Raw genomic sequence first — 18,160 nt, forward strand, 5'->3', positions numbered from 1 at the left:
ATCCTGAGATTATTTCGTATGCACAATAGTTTCAGAAGTGCTGGTGGTGTAGACGTTACAAGGCATAGGCAAATTTACGTACTTTTTACCTTGTGTCGGAATTGCTCCAACTCCAGGCCTACACCAGACTCGGGCTTTCTAAGGATTTAAGATCCGGGCATTAAGAACCTGGCAGCAACCTAATTTCTGTGCCTGCTGGGGACACCCCCAGCCCAATTCATACCATAGTTTCCCCACGAGTGGTAGACTTAATACTAGTGGTACGTGAGATGATTTTAAATTGGTACATAAACACTTTTTTTTTTTCCTTTTAAAAAATCTACAAATTTAAGGGACATAAGTAGTTTTGTTATATGGATATATTGCAGTAGTGATGAAGTCTGGGCTTTTAGTGTACCCATCACTCAAATAATATACATGTAACCATAAGCACTTTCTCATCATTCACCTCTCTCCCGCCCTCCATCCTTCGGAGTCTCCAGTGTCTCATTCCACACTGTGTCCATGTGTACACCTTATTTTGCACTGTTCCATTGATTATGGCAAGCAATGCTAGTAGTGAATTTCCTTTGAGTACATTTATAAAATAAAAATCGGTGTAAAAACGTTAAGTAACTTGATGATACAGTGATACGGCAAAAATCATGAATGTGTTATACAGGTACCATTCAGTGAAATTTGGGAAGCAGTGTTCTGACCAAGCCACCTGCCTGCTTAAAATTCTTCAAGTACAGTCACGTTTTTGAAGATAAAGTTCAAATTCATTAACATGGCATACAAAGCTGTCTCCAGTACTTCAAAATTACATTTCCCAGGTTAGCTGCACCTGAGTCCAGTCATTGTAACTTCATCACTCAACAATTCAAGTTGGGTAGGAGGAACACACAAGTCTCCACACTCAAGTGCACACGCACCCATGTGTGCGTACACACATATACACACACACACACCTGCTTAGAAGGTCCTCTCATTCTTAGGTTATGACCCAATATCAGAAAGGTGCAAAAATAAATTGTTTAAAATGTGGCAGTATTTAAAACATAGTTCATATGTTAGATATCAGCTACATAAATCATAAAATCCCAAGTTTGTCCATTGCCAAATTTCCTATTAAGCATTGAACTACAAATTAGAGTGCCCTCTTGTGGACACATCTACCACTTCCACATCATGTCCCTTCTTACCCAACTCCATGGCTGCTTTCATGGTGGAGATGTTTGCCACAACTCTAACATTTTATTGCAGAAGAAAGCCCAGTCCTTGAACTGGTTTCTGCGTAGAAGACACTGAACGCCCTGGGAGAGGAAATAAGCAGACAGGCAAAGAGTAGAGAGGGAAGAGCAGACGAGTTCATTGCTGGAAAGCTCCAATTGTTAGTTTTGTTAACATGGCGTCCAGTTTGACTCTATGGAGCCCAACAACCTACCCTGAGCCCTAGTGGTGAGTGTCTTTGTTTATGCAGTGGGAGAATGTGAAAGGAAAGGAGGCAAGAGTTGTAGTAAAACACATCAGAGGAAAGTGAGGTGGGTTTATACTTGGGAACAACATTACCTTGCAATCTTAGGGCCAGAGGCATTAATCTTGGCTCCCCTAATGTGTAATTTTGATGTTGGCATTTCCTTCTCCATTCCTTTGAGAATCCTACCCAGTCAAATACTGTCTCTGATGAAATATTCCCTGGGCCGGGCATGGTGGCTCATACCTGTAATCCCAGCACTTTGGGAGGCCAAGGCAGGTGGATCACCTGAGGTCAGGAGTTCAAGACCAGCCTGGCCAACATGACAAAACTCCATCTCTACTAAAAATACCAGAATTAGCCAGGCCTGGTGGCAGGTGCCTGTAATCCCAGCTACTCAGGAGGTTGAGGCAGGAGAATGGCTTGAACCTGGAAGGTGGAGGTTGCAGTGAGCTGAGTTTGCACCACTGCACTCCAGTCCGCGTGACAGAGTGAGACTTAATCTCAAGAAAAAAAAAAAAAAAAGGAAATATTCTTCTGTCTACCCCTCTCTGAACTTTATTGCCTTACACTGATAATTATTTTGCATTCATATTTCCTTTAAAGAAAACACTGGCCTTTTTAGACAAACAAAAGTTGAGAAGCTTATATAATGAACTCCCATTTACCCTAATACCCAGTTTCAACCATAATCAACATTTTTCTTGTCTTTAAGCTCCTTAATAGAACTATGACTCATAAATGTTTAAGATGGCTTCAATTGCAATTGATGGGCATGGTTATTTTTGACACCTCACTTAAGTGGTCAAGTTCTGAAGTCAAAGCTGCTCTGGTTAATGTCTACTGCCCATTTTCTCTGGGATCTGTGTATTTCCTATTAGAGAGAAACACACACATACCTTTTATTCTAAAAACTGCTTTCACCTTTCTCTTAGTTGTATGTTGCATCTAAGTTATTAATAATTTGATACACCTTTTATTGGTTAATGGCAGATACAAAGGTGAGAATCCAAGTGAGATCACTTGGGCCATAAGATTGCAAAGTCAAGAAAGGAAGGAACTTCAGGATTAACACTTTATTTAGAATGAACATTTAGAGCTAGTCTAGAAGATATCCATACTCTAGTTCTTATGATGTCCAGTTATACCGCATGGTATTAATGAAATAAGCAAGCTAGGCTGTTCTACTTTTATTTTTAGACTCAAATAGCATAAGCTATTTTGACAAGGTCTTAACACTGTTGAGTTTAGGTTATAAAGGAAAAAAAAAACCACTTTGGGAGGCCTCGGTGAGCGGATCACCTGAGGTCAGGAGTTTGAGATAAGCCTGGCCAACATGGTGAAACCCCATCTCTACTAAAAATGTAGCTGGGCATGGTGGTGGATGCCTGTAATCCCAGCTACTCAGGAGGAGAATCGCTTGAACCTGGGAGGCAGAAGTTGCAGTCAGCTGAGATCACACGCCACTACACTCCAGCCCAGGTGACAGAGCAACAGTCTCAAAAAAAAAAAAAAAAAAAAAAAAAGAAAAAATGTGTTTATCATCTGTATCATCTGTTCACTATGGCTTTAGCATAAATTTTGTTTCAATAGCAACATGACTGAAGATACACTGTTACCTGGTAGTATTTTGCACTAATGTTAGGAAAAAAATTCCTTAACCCACTTCCTAGGTTGCAAACCCTAATTTATAAGAACCCTCTGGAAGCCCTAGCCCATTCCCCCGACCCCCAAAGCCAAACATACTTCACTTACATCAAAATTATGTGGATTACCTGTTAAAATGCAGATTCCACACCACACTGATTGAATTGGTCTTCAGGGTTTGGAATTTAGGAATCTACATTTTAAACAAATGCACCAAGCTGACCTCTAGCACATAGTAAAGTTTAGGAACAGCTTCCTTAGCCTCTGACTCTAGAGTAGTCAGGACATAGCTTTTAAATTCTTACCTGTTCACATACAAAGGAAGTACAGAAACAGGACAGAAAACCTGCCATGACATTTAGATGCAGAATTTACAACTCTTTTACTTACCTTTCCTGAATTTGTTCTAGCTTTTGGATTCTGCTTACTTGTGCCTACCTACTCTTCATTCCCCCTTGCTGTCTTCCTGTTTTCCTGATGTGAGAATTTCACAGATATCTAGGAAGGAAATATTCAAGCACCAAAGGGATTCCTGGTTGCTTTCTCTTCCTTTCCTTCAAAATTACTGGGATTTTTGTTTATTTTCATTTAGTTTTTAAATATTTCTGCATTTGGAAAGTCCCCTAAGTTAAGAACTGAAGTTATGACTAGGTGTGGTGGCTCACACCTGTAATCCCAACACTTTGGAAGTCAGATGGATGGAACACCTGAGGCCAGGAGTTCAAGACCAGGCTGGCCAACATGGTGAAACCCTGTCTTCACTAAAAATGCAAAAACTACCCAGGCATGGCGGTGCATGTCTATAATCCCAGCTACTTGGGAGGCTGAGGCAAGAGAATTGCTTGAACCCAGAAGGCAGAGGTTGTAGTGAGCTGAGATTGCACCACTGTACTCCAGCCTAGAAGATCAAGCAAGACTTCATGACTCCCCATGCTTCCGTATTGGGTTTATAATTAGTGTTACTCATCCTCCCTGTATAAATATTTTGGGTGCAGGAGGTAGGATTACATGGATTGATAAGCCCTCTGATCTATGAGGTACTGAACTAGGGTGACTATATAGTTATCCCAATGGAGACAATATTGAGAGCAAAGGGAGGAACTGTTAGTAATTAATCAGGATAAAGTAAACTAGGACCATATGGCCCAACAACTCTACTTTTAGATATATACTCAAGAGAAATAAAAACATGCAGTTAAAGGCTTGCATGTGAATGTTGCATTATTTATAACAGCCAAAAAGTACAAACCACCCAAATATCCATCAATTGGTGCACAGATAAACAAAATGTAGTATACAAGGGAATACTATTCAGGAATAAAAAGTAACAAAATACTGAAAAATGCTAAATGCTGTAACATTCATAAACCTTGCATAGGAAAAGTAATGGACCCAAAGATATCCCTGTCCTAGTTTTCAAAACTGAAATGGAGCAGGGATCTCCTTTCTAGGGGCCTGCAGACCCCAATCATGGAAATAAAATTCTGAGATCCTTTAAGGGACTAGGTACCTAGCTAGCCCCAGAAGTAAATAAACAACTTGTTAAACAAGAAGGTAATAGGAATTTGGCCAGGCATGGTGGCTCACACCTGTAATCCCAGCACTTTGGGAGGCCAAGGCAGGTGAATCACCTGAGGTCAGCTGTTCGATCAGTGTGACCAACATGGTGAAATCCCATCTCTACTAAAAATACAAAAATCAGCTGGGCGTGGTAGTGTGTGCCTGTAATCTCAGCTACTTGGGAGGCTGAAGCAGGAGAATCGCTTGAACCGGAAGGTGGAGGTTGCAGTGAGCCAACATCACACCATTGCACATCCAGCCTGGGCAACAAGAGCAAAACTCCATCTCAAAAAAAAAAAAAAAAAAAAAAAAAGAAAAAAAGGAAAAAAAAAAAAAGAAAATCTTTGAATCTATCTGCCTATAACCTGTAAGTGGCTGCTTCAAGCTATCCCGCACTTTTAGGTCAAAACCAATGTGTAAACTCCCATATATTGATCTATGATTTTTGCCTGTAGCTTCTGTTTTCCTGTAAGTTACCCCAGCCTTAAACCCTTGCTTGCAAGCCATCAGGGAGGTCAGGATTTGAGCATTTAGCTGCCAAAAGGCAGCTCTAAATCTCCAATCAAAAGGAGGTGCTCTTCAATAAAAGCCTTACTTTCTATTGCTGCAAATCTTAGTGTAGATATCTGGTTTTAACGTGCCAGGAAAGTGGACCCCAGTTTGGTTCTATAACAGAACCTGTAATATGTTACACAGCAAAAGAGACTTTACACATGTGATTTAAGTTAGGGATCTTGAGAGGAGGATATTATCCTGGTGGACCCAAAACGTAATCACAAGGGCTCTTACCGGAAGGACAAGGGCAGCAGACATCAGAGCGGTGTGGCCACAAACCAAGGAATGCAGGTAGCCTCTAGAGGCTGGAAAAATACACAATAGATTCATTCTCCCCTAGAACTTCCAGAAGAAACACAGCTCTGCTAACACCTTGATTTTAGTTCTAAAAATCCCATTTTGGACTTCTGACCTACAGTACTGTAAGATGACAGTTTTGTTTTAAGCCACTAAACTTGTGTTAATTTGTTAAAGCAGCAAATGGAAACTAGTATAAACCTCATAAACATAATGCTAAGTGAAAGGATCCTGACAAAAAAACCCATATAGTATATGATTCCATTTATATGGAATGTCTAGAAAAGACAAAGCTATAGAGACTGAAAAATTAGCGGTTGCCTTGGGCTGGCAGTGGGAACAGGGACTAATTAAATGGACTTGAGGGGGCTGGGTGTGGTTGCTCATGCCTGTAATCCCAGCACTTTGGGAGGCTGAAGCGGGTGGATCACCTGAAATCCAGGTTCGAGACCAGCCTGGCCAACATGGTGAAATGCCTATCTCTACTAAAAATACAAAAATTAGTCAGGCATGGTGGCAGGTGCCTGTAACCCCAGCTACTTGAGGGGCTGAGGTGGGAGAATCACCTAAACCTGGGAGGCAGAGATTGCAGTGAGCTGAGATCGTGCCACTACACTCGAGCCTGGGTGACAAAATCAAGACTCTGTCTCCAAAAAAAAAAAAAAAAAGACTTGAAGGATCTTATTGGGCCTATGGAAATGTTGTAAAACTAGATGATGATGGCTGTTCAACTTGACAAATTTACTTGAAATCATTGGATTTTATACTTAAAACAGGTGACTTTCATGATAGAGAAATTACACCTCAATAAACTTGTTAAACAGCAAGGTAGTCACGCTAAGTATAAGAAAGTGCTTCATCACATTCTCAGAAAGCTTGTTTATATATTAATTATATATATTATGTATAATATATAATTTATGTTATATAATAGATTATATGTTATAGATACATCTATTATAAATATATATGATCTATATATGCTGCATATCATATATGATATATATTTGATCATATACTTATATGAAATTCTTCTACTACCAACATTTTACTCAACCTGAAGGGGAGAGGGGATACAAAAAACAGATCAGACATGTCCTGGAGGAGCTGAACACAACACCATGAACACACAACTTGGTTGTGAAAGTATGGTCTGATACAGTATGTCTAAATGTCAGGATGCCGATCTACCAATCTTTCCCTATACTATCCTTGAGCAAACTAGGTCTTTTAAATCCAACTCCCCCCATTTAAAGATAGCAGGTATATGGATACATCCCTGCCTTTCCACCCTTTTTGTCACTTCCTTAGTGCAGGCCCAGGCCAATGCCATTTATTGCTTCACCATTGCTAGAGCCTTCATGCTCTTCACTTTGAACTGAGACTATCTGGCCACCACACTGCTGACAGAATAATCATTCAGGGTGGTGACCGATGAAACCATAATTATTAAAAGATTTGTCTTTCTCTGTTTAATGATTAGAATGAAGTAGTGAGAACATAAAGAAATAAATGCTTGCTGTGACTGTGCAACTGGACCATGTGCACAGAGAGGCACTTACTGAAATTAACTCACAAAACCAGAATGGCTGTTTTTTTTTTTTTTTTTTTTTTTTTTTTGAGATGGAGTCTCGCTTTGTTGCCCAGGCTGGAAGGCAGCAGCACGATCTCAGCTCACCACAACCTCCACTTCCTGGGTTCAAGTGATTCTCCTGCCTCAGTCTCCTGAGTAGCTGGGGCTACAGGTGCTCGCTACCATGCCCGGCTAATTTTTGTATTTTTAGTAGAGATGGGGTTTCACTGTGTTCGCCAGGCTGGTTTTGAACTCCTGACCTCATGATCCATCTGCCTCAGGCTCCCAAAGTGCTGGGATTACAGGCATGAGCCACCATGCCCGGCCCTTATAATGGCTGGTTTTTACATGGTACACATCTAGATTATTTCCTTAAAAGAAGAATAGAGAGTTCATTGTTTTTGTTTGCATTTCATAAGCATTGCCTGGTTCAGGAATCAAGAAAAGGCAGAGGATACATGCTCAAAAAGAATGGAACCTGAATGAATGATCAAGGATAAAGACTTAACCTTAAAAAAAATTTAACCCTAGATGAAAACATAGGAACAGTTTTATGTTACTGGTTGATTTCTACAAGAGATTGATGAGAGCCTCTGCTATTTTGTGAAAGTTTCTTAACACGATCAGGGATAAGATCATAGACAAAATTATTCAATTATTCAAAGGAACTTAATGCTCAATAAATGTGAATAACTTATTGAAAAAAATTGAGGACATGCAGCAGAACAACAAATAAGACAACACAAATGTCACAAATCAGCCCTATCTATATTACCTGGGAAAGTTGTTTCAGTGAATTCTTTGAACATCTCTGCTTTGTGTTCATTTGTTTCAATCTCAATCTTTGCTGTCCGAGTGTACATATTACCAAGCTTGTTCTTGAGGTGCTGAGGGCTGCCCAGGCACATGAACATTTCCTTAGCCATGGTGGCCACCCTAGCATAGAGGGCCTCACATTCTTCCATGATACAGGGACAAAGGAGGTAGAGCTGAAGAGACTCCCTTTCAAAGGACAAGTTCTGTATTTCCAAAAGAGCCAGGATTAGAAGGCTTGGAATTGGAAGCTGTGATATTGCAGACGATTGTCACCAAGGTCATATTTGGGAAGGGGAAATTTAAAAATTCAAAGTAGTTGATGCCTAACTCTGCAATAGAAACAGCTCCCTAGCATCCTATCTCCTCTCAATTCTTGATTCCAGAACAAAACCGAAGATTCTTGGCTGGCCCCTTAAACAGGTCCAGGTTTTACCAACAGTCCCTTCTCTATAGCTCATATACTTAGCTAAGTTCGGTGACCCACATTCCTGGCTCCAACTAATTCTATCTTACACCCATCGCAACCCGTTATAACTTATAAAGCTTCTCCATGGGTCATACCTGTGGGAAGTTATGATGATAGCTTTACCAGTTTTACACATCCATGTAACTGCATCCTAGAGGAAGTGTCAGGCTGGGTCCATGACAGTAGATGGCTCATCCAGGAAGATGACCGAAGACTTTCCCATTAGGGCAATAGCAGTATTCAGTCTATGTTTGCTTCCTGTTATGGTCAAAAAAGGAGACAGAAAGCAGATATTAAGAGACATTAAGATAAGAGCATGCATATCATAATGCTGATTTGATATGACTAACAAAGCAGTTGGTTCGGGCCAGGTACGGTGGCTCATGCCTATAATCCCAGCAATTTGGGAAGCTAAGACAGGCAAATCACTTGAGATCAGGAGTTTGAGACCAACCTGGCCAACATGGCAAAACCCCATCTGTACTAAAAATACAAAAATTAGCTGGGTGTGGTGGTATTTGCTTGTAATCCCAGCTACTTGGGAGGCTGAGGTAGGAGAACTGCTTGAATCAGGGAGGCGGAGGTTACAGTGAGCTAAGATCACGCCATTGCACACCAGCCTGGGTGACAGAGTGAAACTCTATCTCAATTAAAAAAAAAAAAAGCAGGTTTGAGTCCAGGTATATATATTAGGTCATTTTCATTGACATTACATTTTTTGGAGTAATTTGTTTTAGCATCATTACTTGTGAAATATTTCTGCTTTGAGGAGACAAAAGCCATAGGGAGATGGGAATGAAGGTGTTTTTTGAAATACAAAGGTTACAGCTCATCTCCACGAAAGGTTAACCTCATCCAAGTGAGATTTGCTTTATTCCTAATCTCTGAATCCTGAAGTCAGGTTATTTCACAGTCATTGTCTCTGTGTGATGGAGGGGCTGAGGTTGAATTTGTAAGCATTCATTCTAAGCACTAGAAACACAGATAGGTAGCTTAATCATTGCATTAGTGTAATGACTTACCTGTATGTGTAGGCAACCTTGTCGGCATGGGTTTTGAGGTACACTGAATGCAAAAAGCTTTCCACATATTTGTAAACGTCTGGTTCAGGGACTCCCCACAGCCTGGCATACATGATCAGCAATTCTTGACCTCTCATGTGGTTCAGCACAGCATCAGCATGAAGACAATAGCTAATTCTTGACTTGACCAGAATCAAGAGGGTATTCATAGACATTAGACCCCTGTTAACTGTTCCACTCTGCATGCAGTTCACATGGATGAAACAGAAGACCTGAACTTTTCTAGCTCATGCTACTAAGGTTTGATACCCATAGAGCTACCACAAAGAAGTCTTCTTTTCCAGTCTATAAAATCTTACACCTGGAATTCATTGAGATAAAATGAAATATTAACATCCCTTACTGCAATTTTCAATATACGTCTGTTGTACATGACTATGTACCCAAGACAGATTTTTTTTTTGTCAGATGAAGTTGCCTCTTCAAATATTATTAGAAAAGGGCTATTCCTATAAATTAAAACAACATATATTGATTCCACTGTAATGGCCAAGTAGCTTCTATCAGTCTAATATTCCCACAGATAATAAGTTATATGTTATATTTAAGTATATATAGCTATACATTCAAATATTTATACTTAAATGCTTTATAGTTATATATAATTTGGTCAAGCCAATGCTAAAAGAACTAAACTGAGATATTAGCCTATTTCTAAAATAGAGTTTATAGAGTAAATTTAGTCATCTTAAATGCCTATTGAAAACATTTAAAACTCTTTGAAGGAATATAATAGAATCAAAACTCTCTGCAATATATTATATGCGATGTCCAGGAGAGAATCCAAAATTAGTTGGCAAATGAAGAAATAGGCAAACATTACCCATGCATCAGAGAAAAGGTAATCCATGGAGACTGACCTCAAAATGACCGAGATACTGTAATAAGCAGAAAAGTTTTAAATAAATTATTGTAACTATGATCTAAATAATAAGGAAAATGAAAAAAGTGCTTATAATGAAAAAAATAGGAAATCACTGTAGAAATATAAACCAAAATAAAGAACAAAGTGGAAATTCCAAAACTAAAATTTTAATATCTGATATGTAAAACTCATTGGATAGAATGCATCTCAGATTGGAGACAAGAGAAGAACTCAGTAAATTTGAAGATAAAACAATATAAACTAGTTAGCTTAAAAAATAGAAAAAGTACAGAAAAACGAACAGAGTCACAGCATCTCTGTGTGGCACAAGATTAAAAGGATATAAAAATGAAATCCAACAGAAAGAAAAGAAACAATTGAGTAACATAAAATTTTTTTGCTGAATATTTCCCATATTTGGTGTGAAACGTAAGTTTAGATTCAGAAGCTCGTGAATTCCAAGAAGGCCGACAATAGTGAAAACCACAGGCCAGGAGTGGTGGCTGATGCCTGTAATCCCAGCACTTTGGGAGGCTAAGGCAAGTGGATCATCTGAGGTTGGGAGTTTGAGACCAGCCTGGCCAACATGGTGAAACCACGTCTCTACTAAAAATACAAAAATTAGCCATGTGTAGCGTGCCTGTAGTACCAACTACTCAGGAGGCTGAGGCAGGAGAATCACTTGAACCCAGGAGGTGGAGGTTGCAGTGAGCTGAGATCACACCACTGCACGCCAGCCTGGGTGACAGAGCAAGACTCTGTCTCAAAACATAATAATAATAATAATAAAAAGAAAACTACGCTTAAAACATCAAATTTCTGAAAACCAAAGAAAAAGAGAAAATATTAAATACATTCAGGGAGAAACACAAATTTTTTAAGAAAAAAATTCAAATATCTAATGACTTCTAACTTTGGAGGACAGAAGACAGTGGCACATCTTTATGTTCATTGCAGCCCTGTACACAATAGCAAAGACCTGGAACCAACCCAAATGCCCATCAATGATAGACTGGACAAAGAAAATGTGGTACATATACACCATGGAATACTACGCAGCCATAAAAAATGATGAGTTTGTGTCCTTTGTAGGGACTCGGATGAATCTAGAAACTATCATTCTCAGCAAACTGACACAAGAAGAGAAAGCCAAACACCTTATATTCTCACTCACAGGTGAGTGTTGAACAATGAGAACACGTGGACTCAGGGAGAGGAGCATCACACACTGGGGACAGTTGGGGGGGATGGGGAGAGACAGTGGTGGGTGGGGAGGGAGGGGAGGATGGGGAGGGATAACATGGGGAGAAATGCCAGATATAGTATGCACCTAAAGTAAAATAAATAAATTTAAAAAATTTTTTATTCAAAAAAACCATATATACACACTTTTATATCCAGCAAAAATATCCTTTAAGAGTAAAAACAGTTTTATTTGTAATAATCCTCAAAATGGAAACAATCCAAAAGTCCATTAACAGGTTAATAATAAAATTGTTGTGTATCCATACAATGGAATATAGTGCAGCAATACAAATAACTGATCATGGATACAGGTAACAACATGGATGAATCTCAAAACAATTATGCTGAGTAGAAAAATGGATGTTATATGATTTCATTGACCTAAAACTTTATAAAATGCACATTAATGTGCACTGGCAGAAAGTACATCAACGGTAACCTGAGGAGAAGGGAGTGAGGATAAGTGGAAAGATTACCAAAAGACACAAAAATTGTTGGGAGGATTGGATACACTCATTGTCTTGATTGCATGATGTTTTCAAGTTACATATTTATTTGTCAAAACTTATCAAGCTATACAATTTAAATATGCAGTGGTACTATCTTGGTCACTGCAACCTCTGCCTCCCAGGTTCAAGTGATTCTCCTGCCTCAGTCTCCCAAGTAGCTGGGATTATAGCATGTGCCACCATGCCCAGCTATTTTTTTTTGTATTTTTAGTAGAGACGGGGTTTTGCCATGTTGGTCAGGCTGGTCTCAAACTCCTGGCCTCATGCATTGGGATTACAGGCATGAGCCAGCAGGCCTGGCCATAGCCCTGTTTTGTTCCACCTTTGAGATAAAGGTAAGATACTCAATCAGAATTACCCTCGCTTTCTGATAGCATCCAATTCAGAGCAAAGCCCTTGCTCTACAGTCATTTAACAAAGAACCATATCCTATAAGTCCTTTCTAATGCTTTATTACTAAAATGTCCCATAGTTCCCCACAGTGTGCAGTCTCCCTTTTTGCAAGAAGTCAATAAACTCAACTTTACTACTGTGTTACTGGTGGTCTTTTCTAGCAGGCCATTTAAATGACTGTTGATTCAATACTACTTATTATTAGTTTATCGATATGCTTAGTAACTTTGACACAATAGTAACTATTTTATTGTTATAACAGTAATAAGAACAAACAAGAAGTACTTAAACAAAAGGTTCTGTTCTTATATTATCTCATTTCTGCCTCATCATTTCATATTTGAAGAAACTGGGCATACACAAGATTGAATGTGTGAAAGGAAAATATATCTCAGGACCTCAAAATCACTAAGCCAAAGGGAAAAGTCGTGCTAGGAACTGCATCAGGCAAACCTGCCTCCCATTTTATTCCTAAATAAGATAGCTACAAAGGTTGTTTTTTTCTTTTTTTTTTTTTTAAAGCTACATAGTTCCCTTACAATTTGCTTACTAGGAAATTCCTGTGGGCACCAAGATCTTTACCCTAAAACAGTTCTGTTGAATTTTGCTGTGACAATGTAAATTGATAGCTTATCTTCACAGGTATAGGACAAAGGACAGAACTCAAAGTCATCCCCCTGCTCGCCTGAAAAAATGCATATCTGACTGCTTTTTCTGATGTAAGAAAAAGATCCCTTAGAATCACATGAACCTGGGAGGCAGAGGTTGCAGTGACCAAGATAGTGTCACTGCATATAAGCTCTGGGGAAGAACTTTATTTGCTGCTGCTTGAACTCTTTCCTAGCCCTCTTATTCTAGGGACACTTCTCAAATTTGGGAGCCTTGTCTGGTGTCATTGTATAAAATTATACTAAAATTTCTAGTTTATAATGCATGGTAAGGACTAAACACTGATTTTTTTTTATTTGGGCAAAATAAAAAAATTTTATACCATGACACCAGGCAAGGCTCCCGAATTTGAGAAGCGCCCCTAGAATAAGAAGGCTAAGAAGCAGTTCAAGCAGCAGCAAATAAAGTTCTTCCCTGGAGCTTATATGCGTCTTTCAGGCCACATGAAATTACATGTGTATGTGACCAATTTCTAGCTGACAGGAACTTTTGGTGACACAGCATCTCTCTCTTTGCACATGACAAAGACCAGCTCATAACTCACAGCTAATCACCATTCCAATTTCTGGGCCCCACTTTCTCTTTGCCAGCACCCTGCTCTTCAAATTCTAGCTGCTTTAGAATCCCTAAACTCCCTTTTAATTCATCCCTTTTGAGGTTCGGAAGCTACAGTTCAGATAAAACTAAGATTGTTTCGTTTCTGCAAAGGGAAGACGTGAAGCTACATTGATTTGCCTTATTACTGGCATCTGAAACCTAGTAGAACATTTGACAATTTCATAATGAAGTCATTGTGGGAAAAGGAGCTTAGGTGGAGCTATGGGCTTCATTTCAAACAGCAGGGACAAAAGGAAGCACCTCAACATCAAAAGCATCAACAAAAGGCGCAGCAGCGTAATGACTCACCTGAGGCTCCAGTTCAAGTGAATTCAATCATTTGTTCACATACAGTTGAATCTGGGACTCAGAGACTCCCCATATTCTGGCATACATGATCATTATTTCCTAAGCAGTCATATATTCCAGCAAGGCATCATATTCAAGACAATAACCAATTATTGACCTTACCTAATTACAAGAATTGCATTAAGTAAAAACCCAAGTCATTCATCCCAACAGACAACCATGGATAAGATGGCAAACCTGCAGTCCTCCAGGCCATGCTTCTAAGAGTCCTACCAAGATACTTTTTTCTAAAGGGCTACAAAATTAGAGCTGTCAGATCTATTGTAGGACATTGGAATCATAGGCTCTGTAATTCAGTTTTAATGATCTTGGGGATAAAGAAGTTAGAAATGAAATTCCAGAGCCTACTCATTTTGGAGGAGTATAGAATATGAGATGCTCTTCTCATTCATCAAGAACTCTAAGGGGAATGGCCGCCATGGATGTATTTGTACTGTTCAATCTGTACAACATCTTGTTCCATATTAAGGCTGATCCAGAAGCAAGGCCTTTCCCCACCCTGCCAACCTGGAGACTGCAATGAGCATTGCTTTAGCAATCAGTCAACCCCTCTATTGATTTGCACTAAGGTGAACATAACCTATGAACCAGAGAAAGAGCTATAAATTCAATTTTGTTTTAATTGGAGTCTTCTAATGCTCCTAGACTCTTCATAGATACAAACTCAAATTCCCTATCTAAAAAAAAATATCCAAATAAGGATTTGAAAACACTGAACAAGACACCCCAAAATAGAGCAGCTTTACAGACTCTCTTCACCTTGCCATTCCACAAGAACCATCCTAGCTGTCTACTCAGTTGTCTATGAATCCTGAAGAGGTGATTAGAGTTCTCATCTTATTTATGGGGGACTTCATCTATCTACCAAGGCAAGAATCAGAAGAAACTCTCTGTGTCCCTCCCTCTCCACTTTATTTCTCCTTCTTTTCTTCTTTATTCTAGGAGAGACAATGGTAGAAAAGAAAACACACTATTTTTAAATAACCCTTTTAAAAAATTCTGGTCATGGACCCCAAATGTTCTTGGTGCAAAAATTCTTTTTCAACTGAAGCATAAGAACTTTATTTTGAATTTTTGAAATAGTAACCCGACTCAGCCCTCCAACATTGGTAATTTATATTAGATATATGTGTATGTGTGCATGTGTGTCTGAGTGTGAATTGTGTGTGTGTGTGTGTGTGTGTGTGTGTGTATTCATGAAAAAGCTGATGTGATCCAGGCCTTATGCTCTTCTTATCTATAACTCAGCTGCTAAAACATAGAGCTCTTATTCTTTGGGCCATCCCATCTGACAGCTCCATCCTTACTGGATCTTTCTATTCAAACATCCAGAACACCCATGAACAGGTTCCTGTCCCAACCCTGATAAATGTTGCTCTTTCATATCTCAAGGAGAGAAAACAGGAATTTCACCAAATGTCCTCAGATTTGAGCATGCTGGATACACAGGCCACTCATCTAAATCTGCAATGAAGGGGACAGACATTCTCCTTTGGGAAAGTCTTTATTACATAAATATATTTACACCAAGATATACATGCATGGGAAGGTTTCCCCTATACACAGAAGGTCCAGGTGTCATCTATGAAAGACACAAGGGTCACTGGTTGTAATTGAATCTCATGGCACCTCATTTTCCTCATCACTGTATGCTTTCTCTGGGTTAGCAAAGGTCAGGAAGACTTGTTCCAGTGTGATCTGACTGATAGAATAGTCTTCTAAATCAAATTGCTCTTTAGCTTGCTCCAAAATGCCAAACACCTTTAACAACAGCCACAAAAACGCAGTTACCATTGCAATCTCCCCTCAGCCCCCAACTCAGATGAGCCTCTCCTCTACACCCCTGGTTCCTGCCAAGTGTATGCTGGAGGACAAAAGGCACAGAAAGGAGAGGTGAGAAGTGCAAGAACAGAAAATTAAGAAAGTGAGAGGAGGCCATTCTCTGTTCCCATTCTCTTGATGGACATGGAGTAACAGTGGAATTTAGGGGAAGAAATTGAAGCTATTAAACTCTAGGGGTTTGAAAAGCAACCTAATAGTGCTACTCCCCCAACAATGCCAGGATCCCATTCCACATTCCCAAATCCCAAATACTCCCCATTGTTAGTGTTCTCTTAACATACAACGTTAGAAGGGCAAGGTTGTTATCACCTTTCCCCAGCCATTGTCCTTGCTGGGAATGTAGTAGTTAAGGATTCCTTGATTCTCATGTTTTAAGACACTACCTAAGAAAGGAAATAGGACAGGTGAATAATCTTATAGGCTTCATTTGAAATCTCCAAAATATTACTACCTGCACTTAATTATATACTGTGGAGGGGTGAATAGAGGAGGCCAATACAAAAGCAGATATGATCCACTAACCTACTCTCTTTGGTATCCATGACATGGTTAATGCTTTCAGCAGATTTATTCCTCATGAAATCATCTTCTTATGTGGAATTCATAGCAATTATTGAAGGAAGAATTTGAGGTACAGTAAATTACTAGCTGACATGCCCAATATAAAAAACCTGAGCCTTCTAAAAGTCTAATGCTTACAGAGGAACCTGATCCAAGATGGCCTATTAGAACTGGCTGCAGTTCACAGCACTAATGGAGAGGGATAGAGAGGGATGAGTGAATTTAGCACCTTCAACTGACATATCCAGGTTCTAACATTGGGACCGACTAGGCTAACAACACGACCCATGGAGAAGGAAGAAGAGCAGGGGGTGGAGATGGTCCACCAAGTAGCTACATGAAGCCAAAGGTACCCCCACCCCTAGCCAAGAGAAGCAGCTAGTGATTGTGAGACCCTATCCAGGAAACCATGCTTTTCCCAAAGATCTTTGCAACCCATAGATTAAGAGATCCACTTGTGAGTCCACAACACCAGGGCCTTGGGTCTGATACACAGAACTGTGTGAAGTCTCAACAGAGCATCCACTTAGGCATACACAGAGACCCAGGGGTTTTACATGCTCTGACCTTAGGATCCCCAGCAAGGTGGGAGGTCCATCTGTACATATCTCTAGGAAGGAAGCTGAATCCAGGGAGCCAAGCTGTGTTATTCTGCAGGCCCCACTTCCACATCATGTCACAAGTTAAGACCTACTGGCTTGGAATCCCAATCAGCCAATGGCAGTGAATTGGAGTTCCCCTGAGATGATGAGTCCAAGCTCCTGGAGGGAGGGGCCGCTGCCTTCTCTGTGGTTTGGTTGACTCAGCTGTTTCAGCCTGTCAGCTTTAAAGAATACAGGCAGCCCAAACAAGAAAATGTTCCCCACAACACAGCACACCTGCTCTACCAAAAAGCAGCCAGACTGCTGCTTTGGGTGGGTCCCTGATCCCATTCCTCCTGACTGGGTGAGACCTCCCAACAGGGGTCTCCAGCTACCTCCCCTACACGTATGTGTAGGCTGGTGACCAAAGAAGGGACTCCTTCCTAACTTATTCAATAAGGCCAGCATCATCCTGATACCAAAACCTGGCAGAGATACAACAAAAAAAGAAAACTTCAGGCCAATATCCTTGATGAACATCAATGCAAAAATCCTCAATAAAATACTGGCAAACTGAATCCACTCACACATCAAAAAGCTTGTTCGCCATGATCAAGTTGGCTTCATCCCTGGGATGCAAGGTTGGTTCAATATATGCCAATCAATAAACGTGATTCATCACATAAACAGAACTAAAGACAAACACCACATGATTGTCTCAACAGATGCAGAAAAAGTCTTTGATAAAACTCAACATCCCTTCATGTTAAAAATTCTCAATACACTAGATATTGAAGGGACATACCTCAAAATAATAAGAGCCATATATGACAAACTCACAGCCAATATCATACTGAATGGGCAAAAGCTGGAAGCATTCCCCTTGAAAACTAGTACAAAAACAAGAATGTCCTCTTACGACTCCTATTCAACACAGTATTGGATACAGTATCTTGGTTGGCAGTTTTTTTCCTCTTTAATACTTTGAACATGTCATTCCCCTCTCTCTTTGCCTATGAGGTCCCTGTTGAGAAATCTGCAGCTAGCCTTATGGAATCTCCCTTATATGTTATTTGC

General features: G+C 39.8%; 1 protein-coding gene across 1 annotated transcript in view; it reads right to left on the reverse strand.

Moving 5' to 3' along the window:
- Nucleotides 1-14,833: 14,833 nt before the first annotated feature.
- Nucleotides 14,834-18,160, reverse strand: part of LOC101044186 (phospholipid-transporting ATPase ABCA3-like) — a 68,853-nt gene continuing 65,526 nt past the window's right edge. The window contains exons 15-16 of the mRNA XM_074383182.1: nucleotides 16,251-16,324; nucleotides 14,834-15,860 (exon numbers count right to left, since the gene is read on the reverse strand). Of these exons, the coding sequence (XP_074239283.1) occupies nucleotides 15,720-15,860; nucleotides 16,251-16,324 (215 nt within the window). The 3' untranslated portion in view covers nucleotides 14,834-15,719. The remainder of the gene's footprint in view (nucleotides 15,861-16,250; nucleotides 16,325-18,160) is intronic.

This window comes from Saimiri boliviensis, chromosome 12 (assembly GCF_048565385.1).
Source record: "Saimiri boliviensis isolate mSaiBol1 chromosome 12, mSaiBol1.pri, whole genome shotgun sequence".
Lineage (NCBI taxonomy): Eukaryota > Metazoa > Chordata > Mammalia > Primates > Cebidae > Saimiri > Saimiri boliviensis.